At 34.4% G+C, this 25,124-nt stretch overlaps 1 protein-coding gene across 3 annotated transcripts in view; it reads right to left on the bottom strand.

The window, feature by feature from the left end:
- TNKS2 (tankyrase 2) overlaps nucleotides 1–25,124 on the bottom strand; it is a 56,759-nt gene that overhangs the window by 2,822 nt on the left and 28,813 nt on the right. Inside the window, exons 13-26 of one of the 3 annotated variants that reach the window (XM_037002577.2) lie at nucleotides 24,551–24,630; nucleotides 21,272–21,417; nucleotides 20,479–20,644; nucleotides 19,563–19,782; nucleotides 16,961–17,052; nucleotides 16,073–16,261; nucleotides 13,961–14,213; nucleotides 13,007–13,089; nucleotides 11,829–11,949; nucleotides 9,224–9,321; nucleotides 8,287–8,361; nucleotides 6,317–6,422; nucleotides 3,999–4,185; nucleotides 1,371–1,527 (exon numbers count right to left, since the gene is read on the bottom strand). In XM_037002577.2, coding sequence (XP_036858472.1) covers nucleotides 1,371–1,527; nucleotides 3,999–4,185; nucleotides 6,317–6,422; nucleotides 8,287–8,361; nucleotides 9,224–9,321; nucleotides 11,829–11,949; nucleotides 13,007–13,089; nucleotides 13,961–14,213; nucleotides 16,073–16,261; nucleotides 16,961–17,052; nucleotides 19,563–19,782; nucleotides 20,479–20,644; nucleotides 21,272–21,417; nucleotides 24,551–24,630 — 1,973 coding nt within the window. Of the gene's footprint in view, nucleotides 1–1,370; nucleotides 1,528–3,998; nucleotides 4,186–6,316; nucleotides 6,423–8,286; nucleotides 8,362–9,223; nucleotides 9,322–9,343; nucleotides 9,711–11,828; nucleotides 11,950–13,006; nucleotides 13,090–13,960; nucleotides 14,214–16,072; nucleotides 16,262–16,960; nucleotides 17,071–19,562; nucleotides 19,783–20,478; nucleotides 20,645–21,271; nucleotides 21,418–24,550; nucleotides 24,631–25,124 lie in introns of those variants that run through there. The other 2 variants (XM_017645655.3, XM_037002580.2) reach the window with 2 other exon arrangements.

The following is a 25,124-nucleotide window of genomic DNA, read 5'->3' on the forward strand; positions in this document are numbered from 1 at the left end:
CCCCCTGACCCGGCCTTTTTTTAAGGAACTAGACATTGAAATATTTAAGGGTAAAGGAACATGCTTATAAATTCTCAAATAGTTCAGAAAAAAATATGTGTATATATACACACACACACATGGGAGAGAATGATAAAGGAGAAAGAGAACGGTAACACTTAACATTTGGAAAATCTGGGTAAAGAGCAGAAAGGAATTCTCTTTATTATTTCTGCAACTTTTCTGTAACTCTGAAATTATTTCCAAGTAAATGCTAAAAAGAAATCTAGTTCTTAAAATATATAAAGAGCTCACATGCCTTAACACCCCAAAAGCAAATAGCCCAATTAAAAAATGGGTGGAGGATCTGAACAGACACATCTCCAAAGAAGAAATTTTGATGGCCAACAGGCACATGAAAAGATGCTCCACATCACTAATTATCAGGAAAATGCAAATTAAAACCACAATGAGATATCACCTCACACCAGTTAGGATGGCCAACATCCAAAAGACAAGAAACAACAAATGCTGGCGAGGATGAGGAGAAAGGGAAACCCTCCTACACTGTTGGTGGGAGTGTAAATTAGTTCAACCATTGTGGAAAGCAATATGGAGGTTCCTCAAAAAGCTAAAAATAGAAATACCATTTGACCCAGGAATTCCACTCCTAGGAATTTACCCAAAGAAAACAAGATCCCAGATTCAAAAAGACCTATGTACCCCTTTGTTTATCACAGCACTATTTACAATAGTCAAGATTCGGAAGCACCTAAGTGTCCATAAGATGAATGGATAAAGATGTGATATATATACAGAATGGAATACTATTCAGCCATAAGAAGAAACAAATCCTACCTTTTGCAACAACATGGATGGAGCTAGAGGGTATTGCACTCAGTGAGATAAGTCAGGTGGAGAAAGACAAGTAGCAAATGATTTCCCTCATTTGTGGAGTGTAACAACAAAGCAAAACTGAAGGAACAAAACAGCAGCAAACTCCAGACTCCAAGAAGGGACTAGTGGTTACCAAAGGGAAGAGGTTGGGGAGGGTGGGTGGGGAGGGAGGGAGAAGGGGATTAAGGGGAGAAGTGCATTATAATTAGTGCACATAATATAGGGGGCTCATGGAGAAGGCAGTATAGCATGCAGAAGACAGTGATACCTTAAAAATAAATAAGAAAGTATATCTCTCTTAAAAAAAAAGGAGAAATCAAGTAATAAGTACATTTCCCTTAAAAAAAATAAGTACATCTCCCTTAACAAAAAAAGAAAAAAAAAAGAAATCTAGTTCTTAAGGCAATAAGCTTCGTCAATTTAAGAGATTGTTAAGAGGTATTTTGTTAAAGTGTGCTTCTAAAGCATTTTGAAGATGAACAAAATTGGCTTACCTGTTCTCCTCTGTAAATAACATATTCAGCTAATGCTAGGCCATTTACACTGGGTCTACCAGTGACTGAGTGATGTCCTGGAGGAGAATGTGCCATTTTCATCGCACTGAACTGCAGGAAAGACTTTCCCAAGGTTACGCGGCAAAACAGCAGCTGCCTATGACATGAAAAGTAAAGATTTCCCTCAAGGTAAGGCAGTATATGCCATTTTATTTGTGTACACTGTTTAAGCTTTTTAATCCACTTATACATAAACCTTATAATTGTTTTTATCATTTCACCCTTAGAAGAACTTTGTAAGAATGTCTTCTACAAATCTCATTATTAGAAGAATTTGTCACTTTAATCCTTATTTTAACTATAAAAAACTGAAAACATAATAACCTTACAGAGATGCAGAGTCTGCTATCTTGTCTATATCTCAGCAAAGCACAAATCATAGCCCAAGTGGGGAGGAGGTGGAGGTTTAAGGGGCTTCCATGAACTGGCTTAGAATGTTGGACACTTATCTGATTCCACCTTCAAAATATATTTAAAATCCATTCTCTTAATTTTACCACCACCATTAAGTTCAAATTACAAAAATTTTTACCTGGACTATACTGATGACCTCTGAATTAGTCTCCCTGTTGCTATTTCAATTCCTGCCTAAACTATTTATTTTCCATCTAAGCAACCAGTGATTTAGGAAAAAAAGAAAAATATAAATCAGATCACATCACTGTTCTGCTTAAAGCCTTTTAGAGGCTGCACATTAATAAGAAAAACCAAATTCCTTACAACGGCTCCAAATTCTCTAATCTTTCCTTGTGATTGTGTGCTCTAACCTTTCATTATGCCCCAGGCACATTAATTTTTTTTCTTTATACAGGCCAAACTTCTTACCCCATGGCCATCATATACAGTTTCTACCAACTAGAGAATGGTATCTATTCAACCACTCTTCAATCAGCTAACACTCATTTTTCAGGTTTCAGCTGAAATGTTCTTTCCTAAACAGATCTTCCCTTACCAGAAGTTTAAGTAGATTGCTACTCCCGCTGCTCAGGCATATGACTGGCCTTCCTTGGCTACAATGAACCTTTTTAAAAATTACTACTTCCTTGTTTCTCTCTTATTTTCTTTCCTTTTTTAGAAAACCAGATTTTGGTGGACCAGTTGATGATTCCATTCTCCAAAGAAAAGAGGCTATCTATACTTCTTATTCTCAGTATGAAACCTCAGCATTTCTAATAGATCTTCAATTATAGTCACCATCAGTCCAATAATCCAAAATACAGAAGTCATAGGTTAATAAACTTATTTCCAGACAACCAAGAATTGTGTTTCAAAGACAGTTTAGAAGAGGTACTAGAACACTGCTTATTATTAATCAACAGAACTATTTAGCCTCCAGATAATATAGGATGCGGAACAATAGCAGTTTTCAACTTATAGAATCTCAAGAAATTAGAGGCTTTCTAATCAATTTGTGACCTAAAGTATAAGTGGATGGGAGGTCATACCAAGGAGGGCCAACTTTAGGCACCTACATGAGTCTAAATTTGTGGGGAAAATAACAAGAATAAAACAAAAACAGACCTTGTTTCTATCCAGGTTCTTCACCTTGGTAATCTTTCAATATCAGCTGGGAAGCCTTTAAAAATCCTAATGCCTAGACCATAACCCAGACCAATTAAATGAGAATCTCAAGGATGGGACACAGGCATTATTAGTTTAATATAAAGCTCCCCTGGTAATTCCAAAGTGCACCTAGGGCTAAAAACTAATGCTCTAGGGTTTTTTCTTTATCAGTGATCAGAAGCACCAGCATCACATAGAAACTTGGTAGAAATTCACGTTATAGAACCTCATTCCAGATCTACTAAATCAGCAACTCAGGAGGCAGGGCCTACAAATGTGCATTTTACAAGCCCTTTATTAGGTGATTCTGAAGCTTTGTTAATGTTTGATAATTACTGCTCTGAATCTTTATAAGCAGTGCTCTCACTGTAGAATAAATCCCCGAAATTAATCTTACCTGATTTTTCAAATGGCAAAAGATAAATTTTATTGACTTTTGAGGATTTTATCACGGGGCCAAGTTATTTAAATGATTTTGAAAACTGACTTAGACCTGGGTAATTAAAGGTGTGTGTGTGTGGGGGGGAGTGCAAAGTAGTTATTTGATAATAATATGATTTCTAAAGGGATTGGTATGTTTTATTGTAATTTTTTAAGTAGTAATATCACAAATTGAGGATTATGATCATATTACAGTGGAAGAGAGACTCCCTCATACATTGCCATGAAATAATGAGGCTTGGCAAGTAATGCCACTTTGGCATTTGACTACTAGATGTCATCCATGGTCCTTTAATATTCTAAGGACAGAATAAAATCTCTTTCATCCCCATATTTTCTATTCCATATGCTTTAAAGCACCAGGTGTTCTAATGATTAAATGTGTCAAGTGATTACAACTGTGGTTGGCCCATACAGATCATTTAATAAATATTAGCTGTTATTTTAACTGGTGAGAGGGCCAAAAGCAACCTGAAATATGTGCGGTTCCCCAGATTTCTCAAATATGGAACCAGTTCTTACCTGATCCTAATAAAAAATAAATGAGAATAAGTGATTTCTTACCTGTGGCACATGTAACAAGATCTGTCTTTATGAACTGGACACCCAGTACCTCCTCCAATTCCATATACATACTGATTGCTTTTGGAAGAGTTTTCAGCAAAGTAAATCCCAGCTCCAAACATGCCACCTATGTAGGCATGCCTTTCATCGAAGCCTTTATGAATAATTGCATTTACAAAGGGAGACCCTGAAATACAGACAGATGGATAACAATATCTTAGAATTCTAAAGCCTCTCAGAAGTTAAAAACTTAAACATATATACACCACCACCAACACAATAAAGCAAAAAAAAAAAAAAGAGGGTAACTAGTTAACTGTGAGCCAGTTCACTGCTTTAAAATAAATACTTTAGAATTGCTAATGTTAATTAATGTTTCAAATATGGTAGTGGTTCAGATGCCAAAATAAAGACACATATGGATTCAATTTGAAAACAGCCATAGAACTCGAAATATCAATGCTTAAGTTTTCAAATTCCAGACCTCAAATCCAACCAATTCAGAATCAAGAGTCTCATAATTCACCTAATATAGCAAAGATGACTGCAATTAGGTCTTAAATCATACCCATGTCTGTGCTTTTTCTAGATACCCAAACTACCAAAGTGGTCTTATCATGCTCATTCTCTTCTTTACACCTCTTCTCTCCTATCCTTCCATGTCTCTGCCTTTCATCTCCTGCTATACCAGATGCCATCTGCAAATGTGGCCTGCTCCTTCATTCTCTGCTTATCAACTTCAGTCAGCTTAGTCAGAGAGGAGAAGGTACTGAGCATAGGAATGAGGCTAAGGAGTGGGGTGATAGTGTAAGTTTGGGGAAAGCAATATAACACAGCTAACTGACTCATCAAGATCAGTGTTCCTGTTCATAAAGGGACAGGAAAATACACTGAATTCCACTTAACAGAAATACTCAAAAACAGAATCACTTATTTGAAATAGCTTGGAAAAACCAAAACTATTTATATTACACAACAGAAAATTCCTTATAACCATCAAGTTATTACATAAGTAAATACAGGCATACCTTGGAGATGTTATGGGTGGCATTCCAGGCTACCATGATAAAGTGAATATTATAATAAAGTGAGTCAAATGTATCTTGGTTTTCTAGTGCATATAAAAGTTATGTTTGCATTATAATATAGTATATTGTTTCCAATAACTTTATGTGTAAAAAAAAAAAACCGATGTAGGTACCTTAATTAAAAGACACTATTGCTAAAAATGATAATGATCATCTCAGCTTTCAGTAAGTCATAATCACTGATCACAGATCAGCTAACAAATACAAAATAATGAAAATATTTGAAATACTCCAAGATTTACCCAAATGTGACAGACATGAAGTGAACAACCACTGTTGGGAAATTGGTGTTGATAGATTTGCTTGATGCAGGGTTGCCACACCTTCAATTTACAAAAAATGCAAAATTTGCAAAGGACAGTAAAGCAGAGAGCAATATAACAAGGTATGCCTGTATTATGCTCTGTGCCAAGAGATTATCATGCCAAGAGATTATCATTATGATTTTTAGTGTTTTTGAATGAAAAGTACTACTCAGATATTATACACCAACTCAGTCTGTTTTAGCCATTTTTCCAGGAGACTGAAATTCAAATACTGTGCTTTATAGACTTTACAGGTCTCTCAAAATTTTCTGCAATCAAGGCCAAATGAAGGAATAGACTAGAGCTACTATAAGTAATGTGCTTGAAGACCTGATAAACACCACATTAATATCCATATTTGTCTTGGCTATAAATTTGAAAGGCCAATCACCACCTGCCAACTTGCAACATTAAAAAACAAAACAAAACAGGAAATTTCAAGAAAGGTTAACTATGGTGCTCTCAATCCAACCAAAGTTCTCAGAAAACTCCATAGGTTAGGTGATGGTAGCTCTCTGAACACTGAAGTTAAATGTAATTTTGACACTTAGAATCAAAGTCAGAATAGGCTGTATATATTCTTCTGAGGTGATCCTCAGATCTTATTTTAATTTTCATTCAATCAACTAGTTAAAAGTAAAACACACCATTTCTCAGACTGATAATAAGCAAGATCTACTAGATCAAGAAAAAGGAAAATCTGAATAGTCAACATTTTCATTTCTGTATTTTTTCCATTAAGGTAATCCTATTTACAAACTATCAAATTCAAAAGTTAAAAATATGAAAATAAATGTAAAATTTACAAAATTTATTTTTTTAAAATGACATGAAGAATATACAGACTTTGTTATTATTTCATATCTGACAAAAAAACTACCTAATGTGGAGGAGGACGGAGTAGGGTTGAGGGGAGGAATCTCACCATGAAACAGCATTCTTTCATTCGCATGATTATGGTTTTCTTCAGAGACTTCTTTTCTCCTGTGAGTGTATCTTTCCCAGAGTTTCTTGTTACAAACTTTCTGAATCTATAAAAAAGAATCCAGAATAATAAAATATTTACATCATACTTACTTGGTTCATCTTAACTAAAATTGGTCCACATAATCAGAGAAGAGGCAAAGCTTTTCCCTGAAATGTTAACTATTTGGTATTTTAGTCAATAAAAAAACTCTATCCAACCTTAAAGATAGAAATATAGCTACATTTTGGAAATCAAAACCTCAAAGGGAAAAAAGCAACATACGGTCACCTGTGAAGGCCAGGAATACCACTGATTGATTAAAATACTTTCATTCTCATTAATCTAGTTATTACTAAAACATTTCCAAATCAGTTATGTTCAGTTCCTTTATATAAATTATTAGAAAGAGAATAGTATCTATTTCCCCCTGCTTTATCTGGCTCAAATAGCATCTTTATCTGTTTATGTTAAAAATATTTGAAATAACCACACCAAAAAAAAAAAAAAAATTCTACACACACACACATACACACACAGCCACACACACACACACCCTCCTTCTACCTTTTCCTGTCACCCCAGTTTCTAAAATTTTTGTCTGGATAGATGTTTTGGTCTCATTAAGACTATTTCCTGGATCAAAATTCACAATTCTCAGCTGCTTCTTAGTTGTGTTTAAAGGTGCTAACAGCTCTCTGCTGGTCCAAAGGCACAACTGGGAGCTTGTGGTTTTTAGTGGGTTCAAAATAACTCAAAATACTGCAACATACTAAAGTGGCATAAAGAAATCTCATTTATGTAAAAAAAAAAAAATTTTATCACTGAAAAATTTTTCATTAAATATTGTGATAAAACACCTTTGCAAAGGAAGAAAACAGCACCTCTTCCTCAAGCTCAACTATTTCAGAAATCAGACACCTATTCTCTCTCCTCTCTCCTGCCCTTATCCTTAACAAATTTCTGTATACATTTTGTTACTACTTGTAAAGTTAACTTTACTGAAACGTGTCTGCAATGGGGATAACTGTCTTAAATCTCAAGATGTCATTCTTATGTCCAACTATGATATGAACTAATAAAAAGGGCTTCCTAGAAGTATGAACCCTTTACATCATCTAATTTCTCATAGAACACAACAATCTCAATGAACAGTTTTAGTACTCACTAACTAAAATACACCTAATATTACACTTAATAGTATTTATTGTGAAGCAGTAATTGAATGCAAATGAAACATTTGATAATGCTCACTTTTAAGTATTTGCCACCATAGGTCTCATTATATTTAAGAATATAATCAATGTAGGTAATACCAAGTCATTATATATCTCAGTGTGTGCACTTTCGCTTGCTGTAGTTCAAGAAAAACAGCAAAGTTGGAAAAGGTTTTGAGAATAGTAATTGATATCAAGGAGACAGGACTCTCATTAGAATAACTTAAAACATTTTTTAAGGCCCGTTTTGGGAAAAGATGAAATTAGAATACTGTTTAAATTATTAAAAAAATGATTATGTACTGGGACTCACAGAAACCTGCAGTAGTCAGTACGAGTAAAAAAGCATGGTATTTAACTAAAAGATGGAATTCTTTCATTAGCCACAAAAAAATTCAGTTTTGTTGCAACAGAGCACCTTGGTAACAACAGTTTATATATTTAAAGTCCTAAACCTACAGGATTATCATTATCCCAAGATAAGTATAACTGCTAAACTTGAGTATGTTCAATATGTCCTGAATTATTGATCATGAAAATAGGGATTCTGAAAATCTTAATCTTCTGAGGATATGACCTTTCCCAAAACATTCCACGATGCCATATCAAAGACTTATTGGCTGGACAGATCACTGTATTCTCATGAAAGCTAATTATCACTACAGGCTTTGAAAACTATGGTCTTAGCAAACTTTACTTCCACTAACTTATTACCTTTAGAATATTGTATCTGTTGAAGATTCCACCTGCATGACCTCCATCTCTGTGCTCTCGGACTGTACTTTGCATCTGATGGAAAAATAATTCAAACACGTGAATTAGCTTTTACTTCTTTTCTGGACTTGGGGAACATGGCTTTTGACTCACATGGTTCTTGATTCCAGTTTTGAGAATACAAATGAGTTTTTAATATTTTTGTTGTTTAAGGAATATGAGTTCTATAAGTTCACAGGTGCTACTTCTAGAGATAGCTGGTAGCTAAAGCAATCAATACGAAATAATATAGGTGAAAATTATATAATGCAAAGAAAAAGAAGAAAAAGAAACAAGTGATGCACAGGTGAGCTAAACATACAAAGCTAACCACCCAATATGCTAAAACACAAAATGACTTTTTTATTCCCATTCATTTTACCCTAATAAAGTACAATTTGTAGTTCATTGAGAGTTGGAGTTCTTGAGTTTTAGAACTCTCACTCAACTTTGTATCTTTGCTCAACTCGAACCATACAGGGTACTAGGTTTCTTCAAAGTGTTAAGAATTATTCAAAGATTTTAGTGGATCCAAGAGTTTTGTGGAAAGAAAGCTGAAGAAATTTCCTGGATAAATAGTGCCCACATATTCTGGATCTTGTCTGAGATACTGGACTTTTACAATCTGCTGCTTCATAAGGGGAGGGAACATTAGCATTTTCTTTCAAATGACAGCAACTACTTCTCCAACAATTCTGTGTTAGTATAATTGTAGAGCTGAGCCAATTGCTGGAATTAAGGTTTACTAAGGGAGTGTACCTTAAATAGTAACTTTGTAAGTTTTCCAGGTGGTAAAGAGTTAACAATCAAAAAACTCTACTAAATGTTCAAGTAGGTCTGGAAACTTCCAGGAACTTTAGCTACTGAACCAACATTTATTTAAGGTATACAAACATACCTCTTCTTCCACAGACTGAAACTCTTTATCATCAGGAGACAGATCTATGAGAATTGTTCCACTTCCGGAGGTGTTCAGAGTTAAGTATGGGTTAAGACCTAGCAAATGAAATTTAAAGATTAAAAAAAATTTGCCAAGAAAAAAACCCAAAAACCAAGGAATTCATATCAACCAAAAACAACCACTTTTATCAGATGCTTATTACCAATTAAAAAAACTTTTTATTTTGGAGCAATTTAGATTTACAGGAAGGTTTAAATAGAGAACAGAATTCCTGTGCATCCTCACTCAACTTCCTAATGTTAACATTAGGAACGTTAATCTTCCCCTAGTGTTACCATTTCATATAACCATAGTGCATTTGACAAAACTTATTAAGTAAATTACAGACTTTATTTAGATTTCACCAGTTTATCCCATGAATGTCCTTTTTCTGTTCTAGGATCCAAACCAGAACTTGCATAGCCTCAGGTAATTTTATATCATCCTATAATGAGAAGTGCATCAAGTTTACCAACGAACTACTGAATGCTTATTCTATCTGTAATAGATACTTTAATTTAGGTGTCATATTTCTGAATGTCAAAGTCAAGGTAACCATATATATAACTGTATCTTTACTCTCACAAAAGCCTTTTAAATAGAATCTTAGAATTTTCTAATTTTAACACAACTCTCATTTAATCTTTACCAGATCTCCAAATCTCTGCTGTTTTTCCCAGGTAGGGATCAAATCAAATCCACTACTGCTGAGTCAATTCATGGCAGTATGTCTCTGGAGATAAAGAGTATTACTCCAGTCCAAAATTCAGGTCTGAATAACAAGACTACCACCAACATGCCAAATTCTGATAAAGACTTACAGGTATGGCTGAATTACAATGTCTACAGAGAGTATGGAGAATATATAGAGGAGAATATTTTGCAGAATAAAGACTGACACATACTTGACTAAATCAGACTACCCCAAAAGATGCTTATCAGTGCTAAAAAGGTCAGGGCAGGTAATCTACTGACTTGATGCACTGAATCATAGCTAAGGCTAAGGCAGCAATATGACAGACTGTCAGAAGATGGCCAATGCTTTCATTCTGCAAACTAGATGCAATATAGGTATAGAATGCTGGCTTCAAATGAAGAAAGTGGTAACTTTATATAGTTAAGTGACCTGATGTGCTAGGTCAGACATAGTCATTCTGTGTAATGATGTTTCTCCTCCATGAGGAATAAATGTTCCTACCCAGCTGTAGCTGCATTTATCAAAATGACTACAGGACTAGAGGTGGTATGGAGTATGTACCTCTGCCATTTGTAGTGTAACTTTTATCAGTGTACCTGTTACCAGCATTGTTTCTTGGGCTTTTCAACAGTCTTAATAATTGTGGGCCAGACACTATGATGTATTTAATATATTAACACTGCCTGCTTTCCTTTTTAATCTGCTCTTCCCAAAATGTTATTCCAGTACCCATCATAATTATTTTCCTACCAGATAACTGGTATTATTTTAATAGAGTCATGATGGCAGTCCACAATGAGTCTTCTAGTTCCTCTTCATTTTTGCTGTTATTTATATTGTATACTAATGTATAGGGAGCAAGGGGGTTTTATCTCCTCTTTATCTTACAAAATTTTGCCAGCAATACCAGACATTCAACACTGTCTCATATTTTAAACATTTTGCCCTAGTCTCTACCAGGCAAACAAAGCACATCTACTTTTAATTGATCCTATTTCACAATTCCAGTTTAAAACACTCCTTAGCTTGAATCATCCAATTTTTAGAGGTATTCTCTTTCCTCCTTCAAGAGGTAGACCCTAACCTAGCTAGCATACACTCTTCCCTGAAAATTCCTTAATTTTGCTAATAGAGTTTATCTTCAACCCCAGTTGTACAGCCAGGACTTCAATCATAGGATGCTTCTGGCTCTAGATTAAATCATTCCCTCAGTTTAATAATGAAGTTAAAATATGATTTTGATACTTAGAACAATTCACCTTTTTATACTTAGGACCTGGTACACAGGAAGTGTTAATATCTGTTGAATAAATGCAATCTACATTTTCTTTTAAGTATCAACATGCAGGAGAAATGAAAATATTCAACTTTGTTTTGTTATTAAATTTCCTCAGTCACATTACTGTTTTCCAATACTGTCACTGTAAGTGTTTAGAATTTGGCTATTTACAATAAAAGAAAGATTTACAACATTCTTTTATGTGCAGACCTGAATACCTAGTCATTACCTACTATATTACCATAAGATAAGAGATAACCAAAGTTTGTGATTTTAGAATCATAAAATTTTAGAGCTCTAGTAACTTCAGAAATAACTGAACAGAAATAAAAGAAATAACTTCAGAGTTTTAAAGCAATCCCCGAATTTCTGAATAGCGCAGAAATTTTACTTAGGTTCACATATTTAATGGTAACAGCTCAGGAAGCTCAACAGCACCAGATTTTAGACTGACCTAAATCCTGATTAGTGCTCTTCCGATTAAACAGACTCTCTCTACAGATTTTTAAGTTATCATTTAGTTAAGTTGAGGGCTGCCTTTACATCAACTGTTAAACTGATGATAGCAATGATTTAAAATGAAATACCTTGTTGTCCAGAGATAAGTCTCTCAACTCCTTTAATTAGTTTGTGTCTATGTCCGTAAGCATTGATTCCGATCTCCTTCAGCTCCTTGTGTCCCATCTCAACTAATACATCCAAAGTTATCTTATAAAAGAGGATGAAACTGTTTTTAGAAGACTTACTTATTTGGCACACATTTATATATTGGTGTTCTCACAATATATTAGATCCATTGATTTACTTAAATTATTTCCAACTTAGAAATGAAAGCAAACTAGCTGTTAAACTGAAAATGAAAAGTTACAGCTAATTAAACAGAAAATCAAGAACTACCAAAAGTATTATTTTCATTTAAGCATAAGAACCTGAGAATAACTAAACTGCAAAACAAAAGTGAACTTTCAAATTAACCACGCTGAGGTGCACTATTACATCTTTCCACCATCACTCTACATCCAACCTATTTATGCAAAACCTTTACTGGTTCCTCTAGACTATGCTAACTGGGACTTTTGCATTATTGCTCAAACTAATCTTTTTTATCTCAAATATATTATTTTCACTTTGTGAAACTGAAGACATTCTATTAAATCCCATTTTACGTACGTATCTTCCATGAAGCTCTCCCTGAATAGTCCAGCTCACAGTAACCTTTTTTTTTCTTTGAGTTTCCAAAAGCTATGCCAAAAACTTGACTCTTCATATGTTCATTAGAGATCCATAACTAGATTGAAAGTTATTTATGGGTTCAAGTCTACAGTAACTATATTTTCTGAACCAAAAAAATGAGTAAATTTATTCTGATAGAGTACTTTAATGTGGGGCTGCTCTAGAAAAGCTGAGATGTTGTTGGCATATGGACATACCTTCTGACAGAGCTAGCAAAATATAAGGCTTAGAGTGGTAGTGGTTGACACAAAGAACTAACAGAGCTCAAGGATAACTTATCTTCAGGATGAAATAACCTTTCCATTCAACAAGCTATTTTACTATTACTACATGAGAGTCAATTTTTATGTGCTAATAAACAGAAATTCTAATACAAGCCAAATTAGAAGAGTAACTGAACTTCAGTCTCTTAAAAAAAAAACCCTCACCCCGAACAAGGTTGAATGGTTCAGAGCATTTCAAGTATGCCTTAATTCTCCATTGAGATTGCAAAAAAAAACAACCAGCCAACCAAAATAATTGATCTACTCACCTGTTCTCTCTCAAATATATCCATTAGGTGCTCAAGCCCGAGATGCCTTACGAATTGAGTTATACTAAAATCTACTCCTGGAACTGGAAAAAAAAATCCAAAACAAAATTTCATGTCACAATAATATGTGTCAACATTTTAACAGTTTTATGATACCATTATATACACGAAAAATGTTAAAGTGAAGCAAAAGTATTAGCCCCTTGAGATATAATACTGAACATAACATCAAAAACTGCAAAAAGAGAAAGATATAAAATTTCAACATCATTAGAAAAGAGTTAATTTATGGGCTTTCTTAAATTAAAAAAAGAAAGAAACTTAGAACATGTTTTTGTTTTTAACTCCATGTTTAAAGTAAGTTTCTATACAGCTGAAGCTAATATAATGTTATATGTCAGTTGTTGGCACTAAAAAAGAAGTTTCCCAATTTTTGATGATGCAAATTACTTCACAAAAAAATTGATGAAAACAAGTTCCACAATGCTGTGTAGGGTGAGATGATTTTGACAGGTAAAAGGTAGAGAACAGTTTTACAGAGACTACAAGTATATGTGTGTCTTTTTCTTTTTAAAAAATGATTTTCAAAATAGCGTATTCTGACAAGGGGGTAAAAAGTATTTCACAACTCTGTAATAATATACTGGAAGAGGTAAATGAAGGCATAACTACTCAACTAAAAAGACTTTTAAATCTTTCAAAAAGAATATTTATATCTAAAGAATAGATATCAGCGTAAGACTCATCAATTTTTCAACTTGAAAGGAGAAAGTTTATTACAAAATATAATAAGAATGTAAAGAAAACAATGAAAGGCTTAAAAGTTTTAGGCTAAGTTAATTAATCTGATACTAACAGTTGTATTTAAGGTTAAAAAATGACTTTTAACCATTCCAAATGACAAACATGTGGCTACAATACCAGTTAGAAAGTTATTTTTGCAGAATGTCTCACCCTCCTTTTTCTCCAAACTGGAAGCACTCTCTGTCCCACTTGAACTAACCAATGAGGACAGTTCAGAAAAACTCCCAGATAAGTTGTCAAGACTGCTGGCTGCAGAAAGGCTTGATGGGCTTGAATGACCTGAAGATAGAGCATCTGTAGTGGCTCCTGAACTTCTCACACTATTGAGTACTTGAGATTTATAACACGAAGGCAGAGCAGAAGGGGGCATGGCTGCTGTCAGGAGAGCGCTGACATCATCTGCCTAGAGTATGTGTCAGAGATGAAATATGTGATAAGCAAGTTTTAAAATTCTACTATACTCAATAGAATGCATTTAAAAATATGATAAAAACCGGTATTTGCAGTAGGACTTCTTGTCAGCTATAAACGATTATTTTAAAAAGTGAACAAGGGATATTTAGCTAAACTGTTATTAAATACAAAGTATAATTCAGAACATCTCTTCAAGACATGTAGAATCAAAATAAAACTATTAATTGTGGCAAAGCATGAAAAAACCCAACACTGAACTATGATTGAAAACACTGAAATTAATTTTAAAAATATCACCTTAGAAGAGCTTTTAACACTATTGCAATTACTCTGAAAGAAGTAATTCAATCTACATGGAATACTAGCAAAGAGAATGTTGTTTATATTTCTTGGAAAATATTCAGTGATGTTTGTTCTTTAAAACTGAATTTTTTTTTTGGTGGCTGGGGCAGAGCAAAGATTATCATCGTGAGGACAACCAAACCTGCTAGTATGGAAAATATTCCCAAATATACTGGTATATGTTTGTTTAACTAGTGACATATACCATTCTTCAACAATGCTCAATTAAGACACTAATTAATTAATATTCAGCAAGGGGTAAATCTGTTTTTCCCCCCCATGGTTAGTCATTTATACTGCCTATTCTAATTCTCCCCTTTTTTTCTTCCTCCTAACTCTACAGAGTGAGTGCCCCATGGCACTCTCATAGTTTGTATATAACATTTAAAAATATTATTAGTATCTTTTACTAGATACTTTCTATGTACCTGACATGCAAAGGACTTTACCTCATTTAATTCTTGTATTAACCAGATGTATTTTATCCCTATTTATAGATGAGGTAACTAAGGCTTAGAGATTAGGCAACTTGCAAGACTGTACAGTTCTACGTGGTAGAGCTGGAATTCTAAGCAGGCCTGTCTGATTGTAAAACCCAAGCATGTTCCCTAGAGCACTCTGTTTCCTTGTCTCTTAATGCTATCTGGTGAACTAACAAATAGGTGGAAGGAATTACAACAGTTACTTCTAAGACAATCTGGAGCTGAAAGACATTTCTCTGAAGAAATGTCGTTGCAAATTATGGCTGGGTTGTCTGTGCCTGAGAAAATCTGTTTAATGAACTAAATGTAACTTGTTCTCAATTTAACTGGAAAAAAAGGACTCACAGTAGCGAGCAGTCTGTAGAAAAGACTTCCTTTCCTTCCTACCTCAAGAAGCATTTCTCCTCCCTCTTACTCTCCAATGATTTGGTTAATTTCCCTCCTGGCAGGACCAAGAGAGGCACCAAAGCAGGTGGAGGCTAAAATGATGACTCCTAAATGAGTTCCCCCTCTGGAGAGGAACAAAATGAGGGACCTCCATAGAAAACTGGAGGAAGAAGCTTGTTTCATGAATAGTTCTGGTGGGATACCCAAAAGGAACTTTGGGATGAGACAGTAAGGTAGGGAGGGAAGGGAATCTACTAAAAGCAGGTTTTGGGGCTGTACCTTGAGGGCAATGTTCCCAGCTACGGAAGTTCATTAAACCCATGTCCTGTACTAACTTGCACTGTTTGCACTGTAATAGCATTCACTATTCACTGAGGGCCTGTGACTGCTTTGTTTCCCACATAATATAAGCAACTATACCTTGTACTTCTTTTTTCACATTTCTGAAGTACTGAGAATACAGAAACTGACTGATAATCATGGTCTACTTATTATATCTTAATACCAAAGTGGTCCTACCTTTAAATTGGGCTAAAAAACAGATTTTGCCACATTCACTATGAAGACATTTTATATATACCAAATGAACTTTAAAAAGTCAGGAAAGCGTTGAGATTTTTCAGAGTCTGTCACTTACTGAAACTAAATCTAAAGGTGTTTGTCCTTCCTGATTTTTAAGAGTAGGATCGGCTCCATGGGCCAACAATAAAGCACAAAGCTGTGTTCGTCCCTTCTGGGCTGCTTCGTGCAAAGGTGTGAAAGCCCATTTGTCCGTGGCATTGACACATGCATTATACTTGATTAGTAAAGCTGCTACATCTACATGCTGTAAAAGAAAACACTCCTGTTACACTCTGAAATATTACTTTATCACAGTTGGTTTGTATGAAGAAACTAGCTATACACCTATTTTTCCATATATCCACACTTACTCTGGAAATGAAGAGAAAAGCTGTTTCTCCCTAGCATCATAATTAACAGGTAATTGATTAAAAATTACAGTAGGCATTTCAATAACTTGAGAAACTATCTAGAAAATAATTAAGAATTTTTCTCAGGTGATGAAACAAATACATCTTTAACAATTTCTCATTTATTCAAGCATTATTTGTAACTGCTGAACATCAATTTATAAACCAGCAGACTTCCTCAATTATTGTAACTGTACTACTGAAGATGGCCAATACTGATTGTGACACTCAGGGCTGTTGTTAAGTTAGAAATAATGAATCTGAATCTCTAGATTCCTGTGAATCCTGATGGGTTTTCTGGGCACCAACATTTCAATGAAAAGAAGACAGGTGCTAAGGAAGGTAATGAAATGAATGACAAGCAAGTTGCACATCACACACAGCAAGCTTACAACAGATTCAGAGTTGAAAATTGGAAGTTATTTAGCCTTCTTAGCCCTCGTATTTACTTCTCTGTAAAATGAGAAAGCCAAACTAAATGCCCTTTGAACTGGAATACTGATTTTCACTTCGGAAACTTCAGAGATTTATAAAGGTAACACGGAAGAACTTACCCCATAAGATGCTGCATTATGTAAAGGAATAAGTCCTCCTTTGTCCTGGGCATTCACATCAGCTCCATGTTGCAACAAATATTCTGCAACTTCTAAATTATTATAACCAGCTAATTTAGAAAGGAAGTGAGGTTACTCTTATTTTTAATATAAAAAGCAATTACATATATGTATCTGTATAAATCTACATATAAAGTACAGACATTATTTAAAAAATAAAAAGAGACTTTACAGAGGTCTGAAATCCCTTTTTGGAGTCCATTCAAATTTTTTCTTGCGGCCTTAAGTTGTAAGCTTTCAGCAATGACACCCACTCGTTTGAGACTTTCAAAGTTATACTAATTGATTTATTTGTACAGTATCTTTCCTTTTAAATCTTCTCATCAAAGTCTCTGCCTTCATGGTTTTTACATACAACTTCCTGAACTCAGGTCATCTCAAGGGCTGCAAGTGAAAGGCATTTAACCATAAAAGCTAATTCAAGAACACAAGTGGGTAGCTAAATAGGAGACAGAATACAAGAGTAGTCTCAGGACCCCATTGCCCCAAAAGCCCACAGTGATATGCTTTTTGCTAGAGTTCTTGTGGTACACATGTCTACAAATCTGGCAGCAGAACCTATGTGTTGCTGAAGTCATGAAGAAAAAGTTAGTGTTTTATAAATATGCCATGGCCTCTTAGCTGTCATCCTGGGAACTGTCAGCTATCTTAGTATATAGTCTTACTATAAAGCACATTTTATCTGACACCTAATCACAGACTGAAAGTAAATCTGAAAATTAACTTTGCCAACATAAAACCAGGTGTCACGCAACTTTCAAACAGTTCAAAATATTTTATACACTTATTTTTAGTGTAGTTTTTATACTTTTGCTGGAGGACCTAAAGCAAAAAATTTAGTAAAATCACAAAGAAAAACAAAACTACAAAACTATCATAGGTTAAGGATTGTGTTGAATCCAAAAGTCCTGCCAGGTTTCAAAGTATAATATTGCACAAGTGGGCAGAAATATTTGCCACTTACAAAGACAACAGAGACTTAAATAGTAATGTTAAATTGTTCTAGATAAGCTACCATAAAGATATAAACAACTAATATAAATATATATGCACAGAATAGTCAAATCAAATTCAAATCAGAGGCTAGGTTACATCTTGGCTTACATGGAGACTAGAAACTCCTGACTGCCAGTGGACGTGGAAAAGCTTTTTCTTGCCATGTTAGCATTTGTGGCTTAATAGCTCCAAAATTCTCTAGAAGACATATGGATGGAGTTATTCCCTTCCTTAGACAGTGAGGTCCCAAATTATATGGGGTGAGAATTTAAAGGTAAAAATCACATACAACCAAAATTATCTCAAACACTGGGAACATACTCAGCTACTCACATTATAAGACAAATTAACTGAGAGAAGAGTAGACTTCCACCTCCCATATTACACAAAGTGGCAGAAACATCTGCATTAATTTTTTTTCAAACCAATAAACCGTATGAGTCAAATCTGCCTATGAAGCAACTCCACTGAAGTATGAGCTATAGCTCACTCCCTCGCACCTTAAGTGAAGCCAGAAAGAGCTGTGCTAAAACAACAATATTGTACCCCTGCACTAAAAGCAAAAGTGCACTGTGCCAATGCTATGACTGAACTTACAACAGAAGTTATATACTCAGTTGTGTCCCCCAAAACTCCTATGTGAAATCTAACAACCACCACCACCACCTCAGAATGTGGCTATATTTGGAAATTGGGCCTTTAAGAGGTTACTTAAGTTAAAAGAGGCTGTTAGGGTAGGCTCTAATCCAATCTGACTGGTGTCCTTCTAAGAGGAGGAGATTAGGACACCCAGGGAGAGACACCAGGGATCTGTAACAAGAAAGAAAAGGCCATGGGGAGGACAGCGAGAAGGTGGGCACCTGCAAGCCAAGGAGAAAGGCCCCAGAGAAACCAATTCTGTCAACAATTTGACCTCCAGAAATGTGAGAAAATAAACTCCTGTTGTCAGAGTCATCCAGTCTGCAGTATTTCACTGAGGCAGGCCTAGCAAACTAACACAATCTGTCAACAATTTGACCTCCAGAAATGTGAGAAAATAAACTCCTGTTGTCAGAGTCATCCAGTCTGCAGTATTTCACTGAGGCAGGCCTAGCAAACTAACACAATAAATAACTTTGGCAAGAGATTTATGTAACTTCTGGAAGTCGTAAAGATTTCTTTCCTGCCTATGATTAACAGCTATCATTGCAAGAAAAGTTTCAGTTTCCAAAGAGAAAAGCTGGCTCAAGCAAACATATTTTTCAAGTTTCTGTAGCCAAAAATACTCACCAAGGAAGATTCAAACAATATGGTGAGCTGGAATAAAGGTTCCAAAGCACATGGTGACTGGCAGAGCCTCTTTTAATGCTCTTTTTACCGAATGTAGCATACTAGTCTAAAGGGAACTTCAAGTATAGTTGCCCTGTACAAATACACTCAAGTATAATGGTGGTGTTAGAAGGTATTTTATTTGAATCTTTTAAGTTTACTTGTAGGAAGTATTTTACTCAGGTAAAATGAATCTTAGATGTCACTGGCCTCAATCTGTGAAACTTAATCCACTTACCTGCTAAATGTAAAGGTGTTGAATGTCGGCCTTGGGTATCACGGCAATTTACATTATCAGGTGAAGACAACTTCTTTACTCTGGCTAAACAACCCTTCTTGGCAGCATCTAACAAAGCTGCATCTCCCCTAAGTAGATCTTGGATATCTGTATCTCCGTCTTTAACGAGATCCAAAGGAGTATTTCCATCTCTGTTTTTCTTTGTAGGGTCTGCACCATGCTAAGTATGTGAAAAACAGAAAGGGAGGAATTAGCTTATGTTTTTGCCCTTGGTCAATAAGAAAAGTGTTAATTTAACTATATCAAATAAAGAAACTATTTTATACTGAGACTCCAACTTAAAAGTTAACAGGATTTTTTAAATGTTTAATACACAGAAAATTATAGTAAAAATAATATAGAGGCAGTTCAATATTACTGGGTTTTTATAATGCAATAGTCAAAATTTTAAACTACATTCAAAATAAGGTAGTATTTCATTAAAAATTAACTTTCATGTATGCTATTTTTAGTTTTCACCAACACTGAAATAAAAGTATAGATTTAACTTTACCGTAAAATATCTACACTGATAACTGTATTAAAACCATGACTATCAATTTTATTAGTGCTAAAATAAATCTGGCTTATAAATTACATAATCCATTGACTATTTTGAAGTTAAGTTCTAAATAGGAAAAACTAAGATAATCATTAGATAATTATTACATGATAGCTGACTTTATATAATTATAAATCTGTATGTGATAAACATACTCAGATTAAAATATAAAGTAATAGTGTTTGTGACATTTATTCTGAAATCTATGTAGAGAATTAGTTAACTTTGCTTCCTACCCCCTTACTAGTTTAGGTTTATATTAGAGTTACTAGAAATACCATAAACATATTCTATGCATTAAGTACTTAAATATACCTGGAGCAGAAGTTTGCAAATTTCGTATTTTCCTTTTGCTGCAGCTTCATGTAAAGGTGTAAATTTCCATAAATCAGCTACATTAACTACTGCTCCATGCTTAACAAGAAGTTCTGCAACTTCATAATGTCCATAAGAACATGCATTGTGCAAAGGTACAAGGCCTCTGAAAATGAAAAGTTAAGTAAGCAATGTAACATAAAGGTATGTTTTAATTTAAATTACATAATTATGTAAATTTCTTCAACTGATAATTTCAGCTGATAAATTTCTTCAACTGCATTAAGGGATTGCACTGATTTTATAGTACCTAAGTTTACTGAAAGCAGAAACTGAATTATTTTTTTGGGGTGGGGGGCCAGGGAGGAAACTTTTAGAATATTTTAAATTGCAGAGAATATAACAAACATCTATATATTTAGTATCTAGAATTGATAACTATACATTTTTAAAGAAAAATAATTTTAAGATAAACTGGGAGATTTTAAATATTCTCACAGCAAACTGAAAGCTTTATAATAAGTCAGTATCACACTAATGTAATCTCCTTGGCCATTATAAATTTATAAGGCATTTATATGCAAGTCTTTGCTTATTTTTTACAATTGTTTGTCTTTATATAAATGCTAACCATCATAAAATCTTAACTGAAATTAAAAAGCTATATTTAAGCCAATGTCAGGAAACAGACTTCCCTTAAAATAAAAGAGCTATGAAGTATGATAAAATATTTTCAGATTTTCCTAAAAAAGATCAGATAAAGGAAAAAAGATAGGCCACTGTTGGTACTTGCCCTTTATCTTTAGCATGCACATCAGCTCCATGCTGCAGCAGATACTCCACCACAGACACCCTATTGTAGCCAGCTGCAAAATGGAGTGGTGTAGACTGGCGCCCTTCAATGTCTCTGCAGTTGACACTCTGAACAGTGCACAATTTCTATAAGACGGAACACAGTATATACATGATGCTACATATTTTGACTTCCTGTTTTCACTCATTTTGTTGAAATTTCAAGTGTCTGACTTATTTTCTTGTCTCATCAAATCAGTATTCTCAGAAACTCCTTATTCTCCTTATTTCATCTTGTCATTTATTGGTAATCCCTCTGGGTCCTCTCATCTATGCCTGTATCATCATCTTTTGCTGAAGCTAGTACAAAAATTTTATCATTACCATTACTATAATTTACTTAAAGGTAATCTAAGTAACTATTATGGACAATGGTAACTTCCATTTTCTGCCAAATATACGCAGAGGTACACTGGACTATAGGTGTATCAGCATCACCTAGGGTCTGTTAAAATCTCAGACTCCCATCTACTAAGTCAGAATCTGCATTTTAACAAGATCCCTAGATAATCTGTAAGCACATTAAAGTTCAAGAAGTACTGCTCTAGATCAGTGGTTCTCAAATTTAGATGTACATTGGGTTACACCTCTAGATTTTCTATTCAGTATGCTTGGGATGGGGCCTCAGAATTTCCATTTCTAACAAGTGCCCAGGCGATGCTGGTGCTATTAGGGGAACTACACTTAGAGAAATGTATCACACTATACATGGAACAAACCCACTAACAATGTACTGCCTTGGAAGAATTAAGAAAACTGTATTTTTTTTTTGTTCTTTGGTTTAGATGAGGAAGCCTAGCTGAAAGACAGTAAGAGTAACACTCAAAATACTCAAGAGTATTTTGTATGAAAAATACAAATGGGGAAGAAAAACAACATAAATAATAAATCATGGTGCTCAAGAAAGTCAAAAGAATATCATTATTAGTAAACACTCTTGCTCTCCTTTTACTATCCTACCCTAAATGCAGGGATAACCTAAGCCTAATAAATCAAAGGAGCCAGCTATCAAGCTGGTTAACCTCAAGGAGTCTAATCACAGGACTGATGACATAGCTCTTCTGTTTCCCAAACAAGAGGTTGTTAAATATATAGATTCAGGGTCCATTTGAGAGTTAGTGCTTTGTGGGTCTGAAGCTGGGCTCTCGGAATGACTACTTTTAACACACATGACAGATGCCACTAGGTTTGATAGCTATTATCAGTCACTCTACTCCCTATGTCTCAGTTTAGTTTTGTCCACGCTGAGAAAGGTTTTCTAGAAGTGTCTAGCCTGATGGATCACCACTAAATAAATACAACTGACCACAAAGTTAAGTGTTCATTGGATTCATGCAAATGTTACTGTCCCAATGATTCACACCAAGTCACCTGTCTAGAGCGAGAAGGAATAGAAAGGCTGTGGAAATCAATTTCCAACAAGTGATTTTTTTAAAAGGACAGAGGAAGACAGCCTGATGTCTATTCCCAGAGAATAAGGGAGAGGATTCCTTAATCCAATGGCATTATTTTGTTCTAAGTCCAACTCTTGCCCCTAGTCTCATCTCTATTTCTTCCTCTAGACTTCTTTACCATTATGAAAACAAAGTGTGGTCTTTAATATAATGTATACTGAATACAGTTTTATGCTCTAATATACATTCCCAGCACTTAAAATGATGAGCATTTGTTCCCATCATTTAAAAATTTTTAAATTATCACCTCCCCCAACAACAAAAAATCAGCTAGTTGCCTTTTAACTAATTGCCTTTACCTTTTTATCACTTCTCCAGAAAAAAATTAAGTCAACTCCTACCTTTAACTCAAGTGATTTGCTATTACATAAATCAGTAGTCAGCAATAGTAACAAAAATCCTTTCAATATCCTAGTAGCCTCCTACTTAAGGAAATGAGAATGTAAATATAAAACACATCACACAGTAGATTGCATTGTAATAGCAATTTTCCTTTGAAAAACAAAATTACTTCAAAAACAAAATCTGAAAGTATTTGGAGATGGCTGTACTATCTACATAAATAAGGCAGTAGGACAGGAGGAGCACATGAACTTTTAAATCAACCGCCAACTCTTTATTTAAAAAGGCAGTGAATAAATTTCCTCAGAGCTCAAGTTCAGATGAGACCAACATTCATTATTTTGTTCTCAGAAAGTCTAAAATTGACTTTATGAGGTGGATCTGCTAAGGACTGAGAACACTACACAGGAATACAGTGAAATTGTGCCAAACAGCAACTTAGTCAAATAAACAAATTCAGATTTTTAAAAAACTTACTACCTATCACTGCACCCTCAAATAGGACCAACACTGTGTTTTGAAAAAGTCGAGGGTGGGGAGGTGGGTGGCAGCCACAACAGAGCCTTTCCCCCACTACTAGCTTTGGAAATAAAGTAACATTATCACACCCACCTCTCACTACCAAAAGATTTCCAAAGTGAAAAACCAAAAAATATCATTTACAAAAGAATTATCCAATTCATAAAACATGCCTAGTTTTAATTTATGTTAGCCAAATTGAAAAGTAGTCTTACTCTTTCAAAATATTAGGCTTCTGAGTTATTTATCTGGATATACAGTGTCTGTAGGTAACAAATACCTGGTATAAGCATTAAGACATAACATTATAGTAAAAGTAAAGCAAAATCTGAGAAAGGATTATTCTAGAGAAGACTACTATAGAAGATGGACTATGTAAGAGATGAAGCAGTCTCATCTAAGCAAAAAATTTTCAGTCTAGATGAATTGAAGATTATTAGGAGACAGTAGCTTTGAAAAGTGGCAATACTGTATTACTAGTGTATTTAAATACAGGGTCCTCTCAGTCGCAGAGAGGGCAAAGTGATAAAACTGGAAAAAATTTGTAGACAGTGATACACTGTTAAGTTTTTTTCCCCTTGTTTTATGTGTCATATGTAAACAATAATGGAAAATGATTTGATATATTTTATTTTTCTAAAGGGACAAAGTTAAACAGGTTCTTTAAATAAAATTCATATCCGTAAACGTGTAGTTTAAATTTGTGACTGTGATTGATGCATGTTAAACTAAAAAGTTTCTTTCATTTCTCAATGATTCTTATTTGAAGAGAACTAGATTTGCATTATTTACCTTTTAAAACAAGGCACATATAAATAAGCAGGGTCATTATAACAGTACAGATTCATTAAATGCTATCAAAATAAAAACCCGAAGTTAACAAAAACATAAGATCATTATCTTACTTTTACAGTTTCTACATCTCCAGCTTTTGCAGCTTCCAGCAACTGTCTGTCTGCCTCTGAATTACCTAATGGGATACCCTCTAAAAAGAGAGAAGGAAAGAGTGATTAACTCCTTTTTAGAAGGTGGGACCAAGTTTGAAGGGAACATGTTATCTCAAAGTTCTTTTACAATTTGGTAGATTATACAGGAAATGTCTACAGTAGTAGGGGAAAAACAGTAGGACTTTTAAAAAAATTTTTTTGAAATTGTCTTATGTTATGAAATGTATATACATATGAATAACTATGAAATGTGATTTAAGCAATATAAAGGAACAGAAAATAGATTATGAAAGACAGCCTATTCTATAATCAAGGCTGCTGAATGGTAGAAAAGTATTAAGTTAAGGAGAGCAATGGCCAGAGATCTAACCATGGTTCTGCCATTAATGAGGTATCTGAATGGGACAAGTGACTTAAACTTCCTAGGCCTCAGATTTTCTCAGCTCTAAAAAGAGAGAAGTTGGAGTAGGAGATATCGTTAAGTCATTTTCAGGTCTGAAATTCTGTTTTAGAGGTCATTTAAAATCTCAGA

Source organism: Manis javanica, chromosome 7 (genome assembly GCF_040802235.1).
Source record: "Manis javanica isolate MJ-LG chromosome 7, MJ_LKY, whole genome shotgun sequence".
NCBI classification, from domain to species: Eukaryota; Metazoa; Chordata; class Mammalia; order Pholidota; family Manidae; genus Manis; species Manis javanica.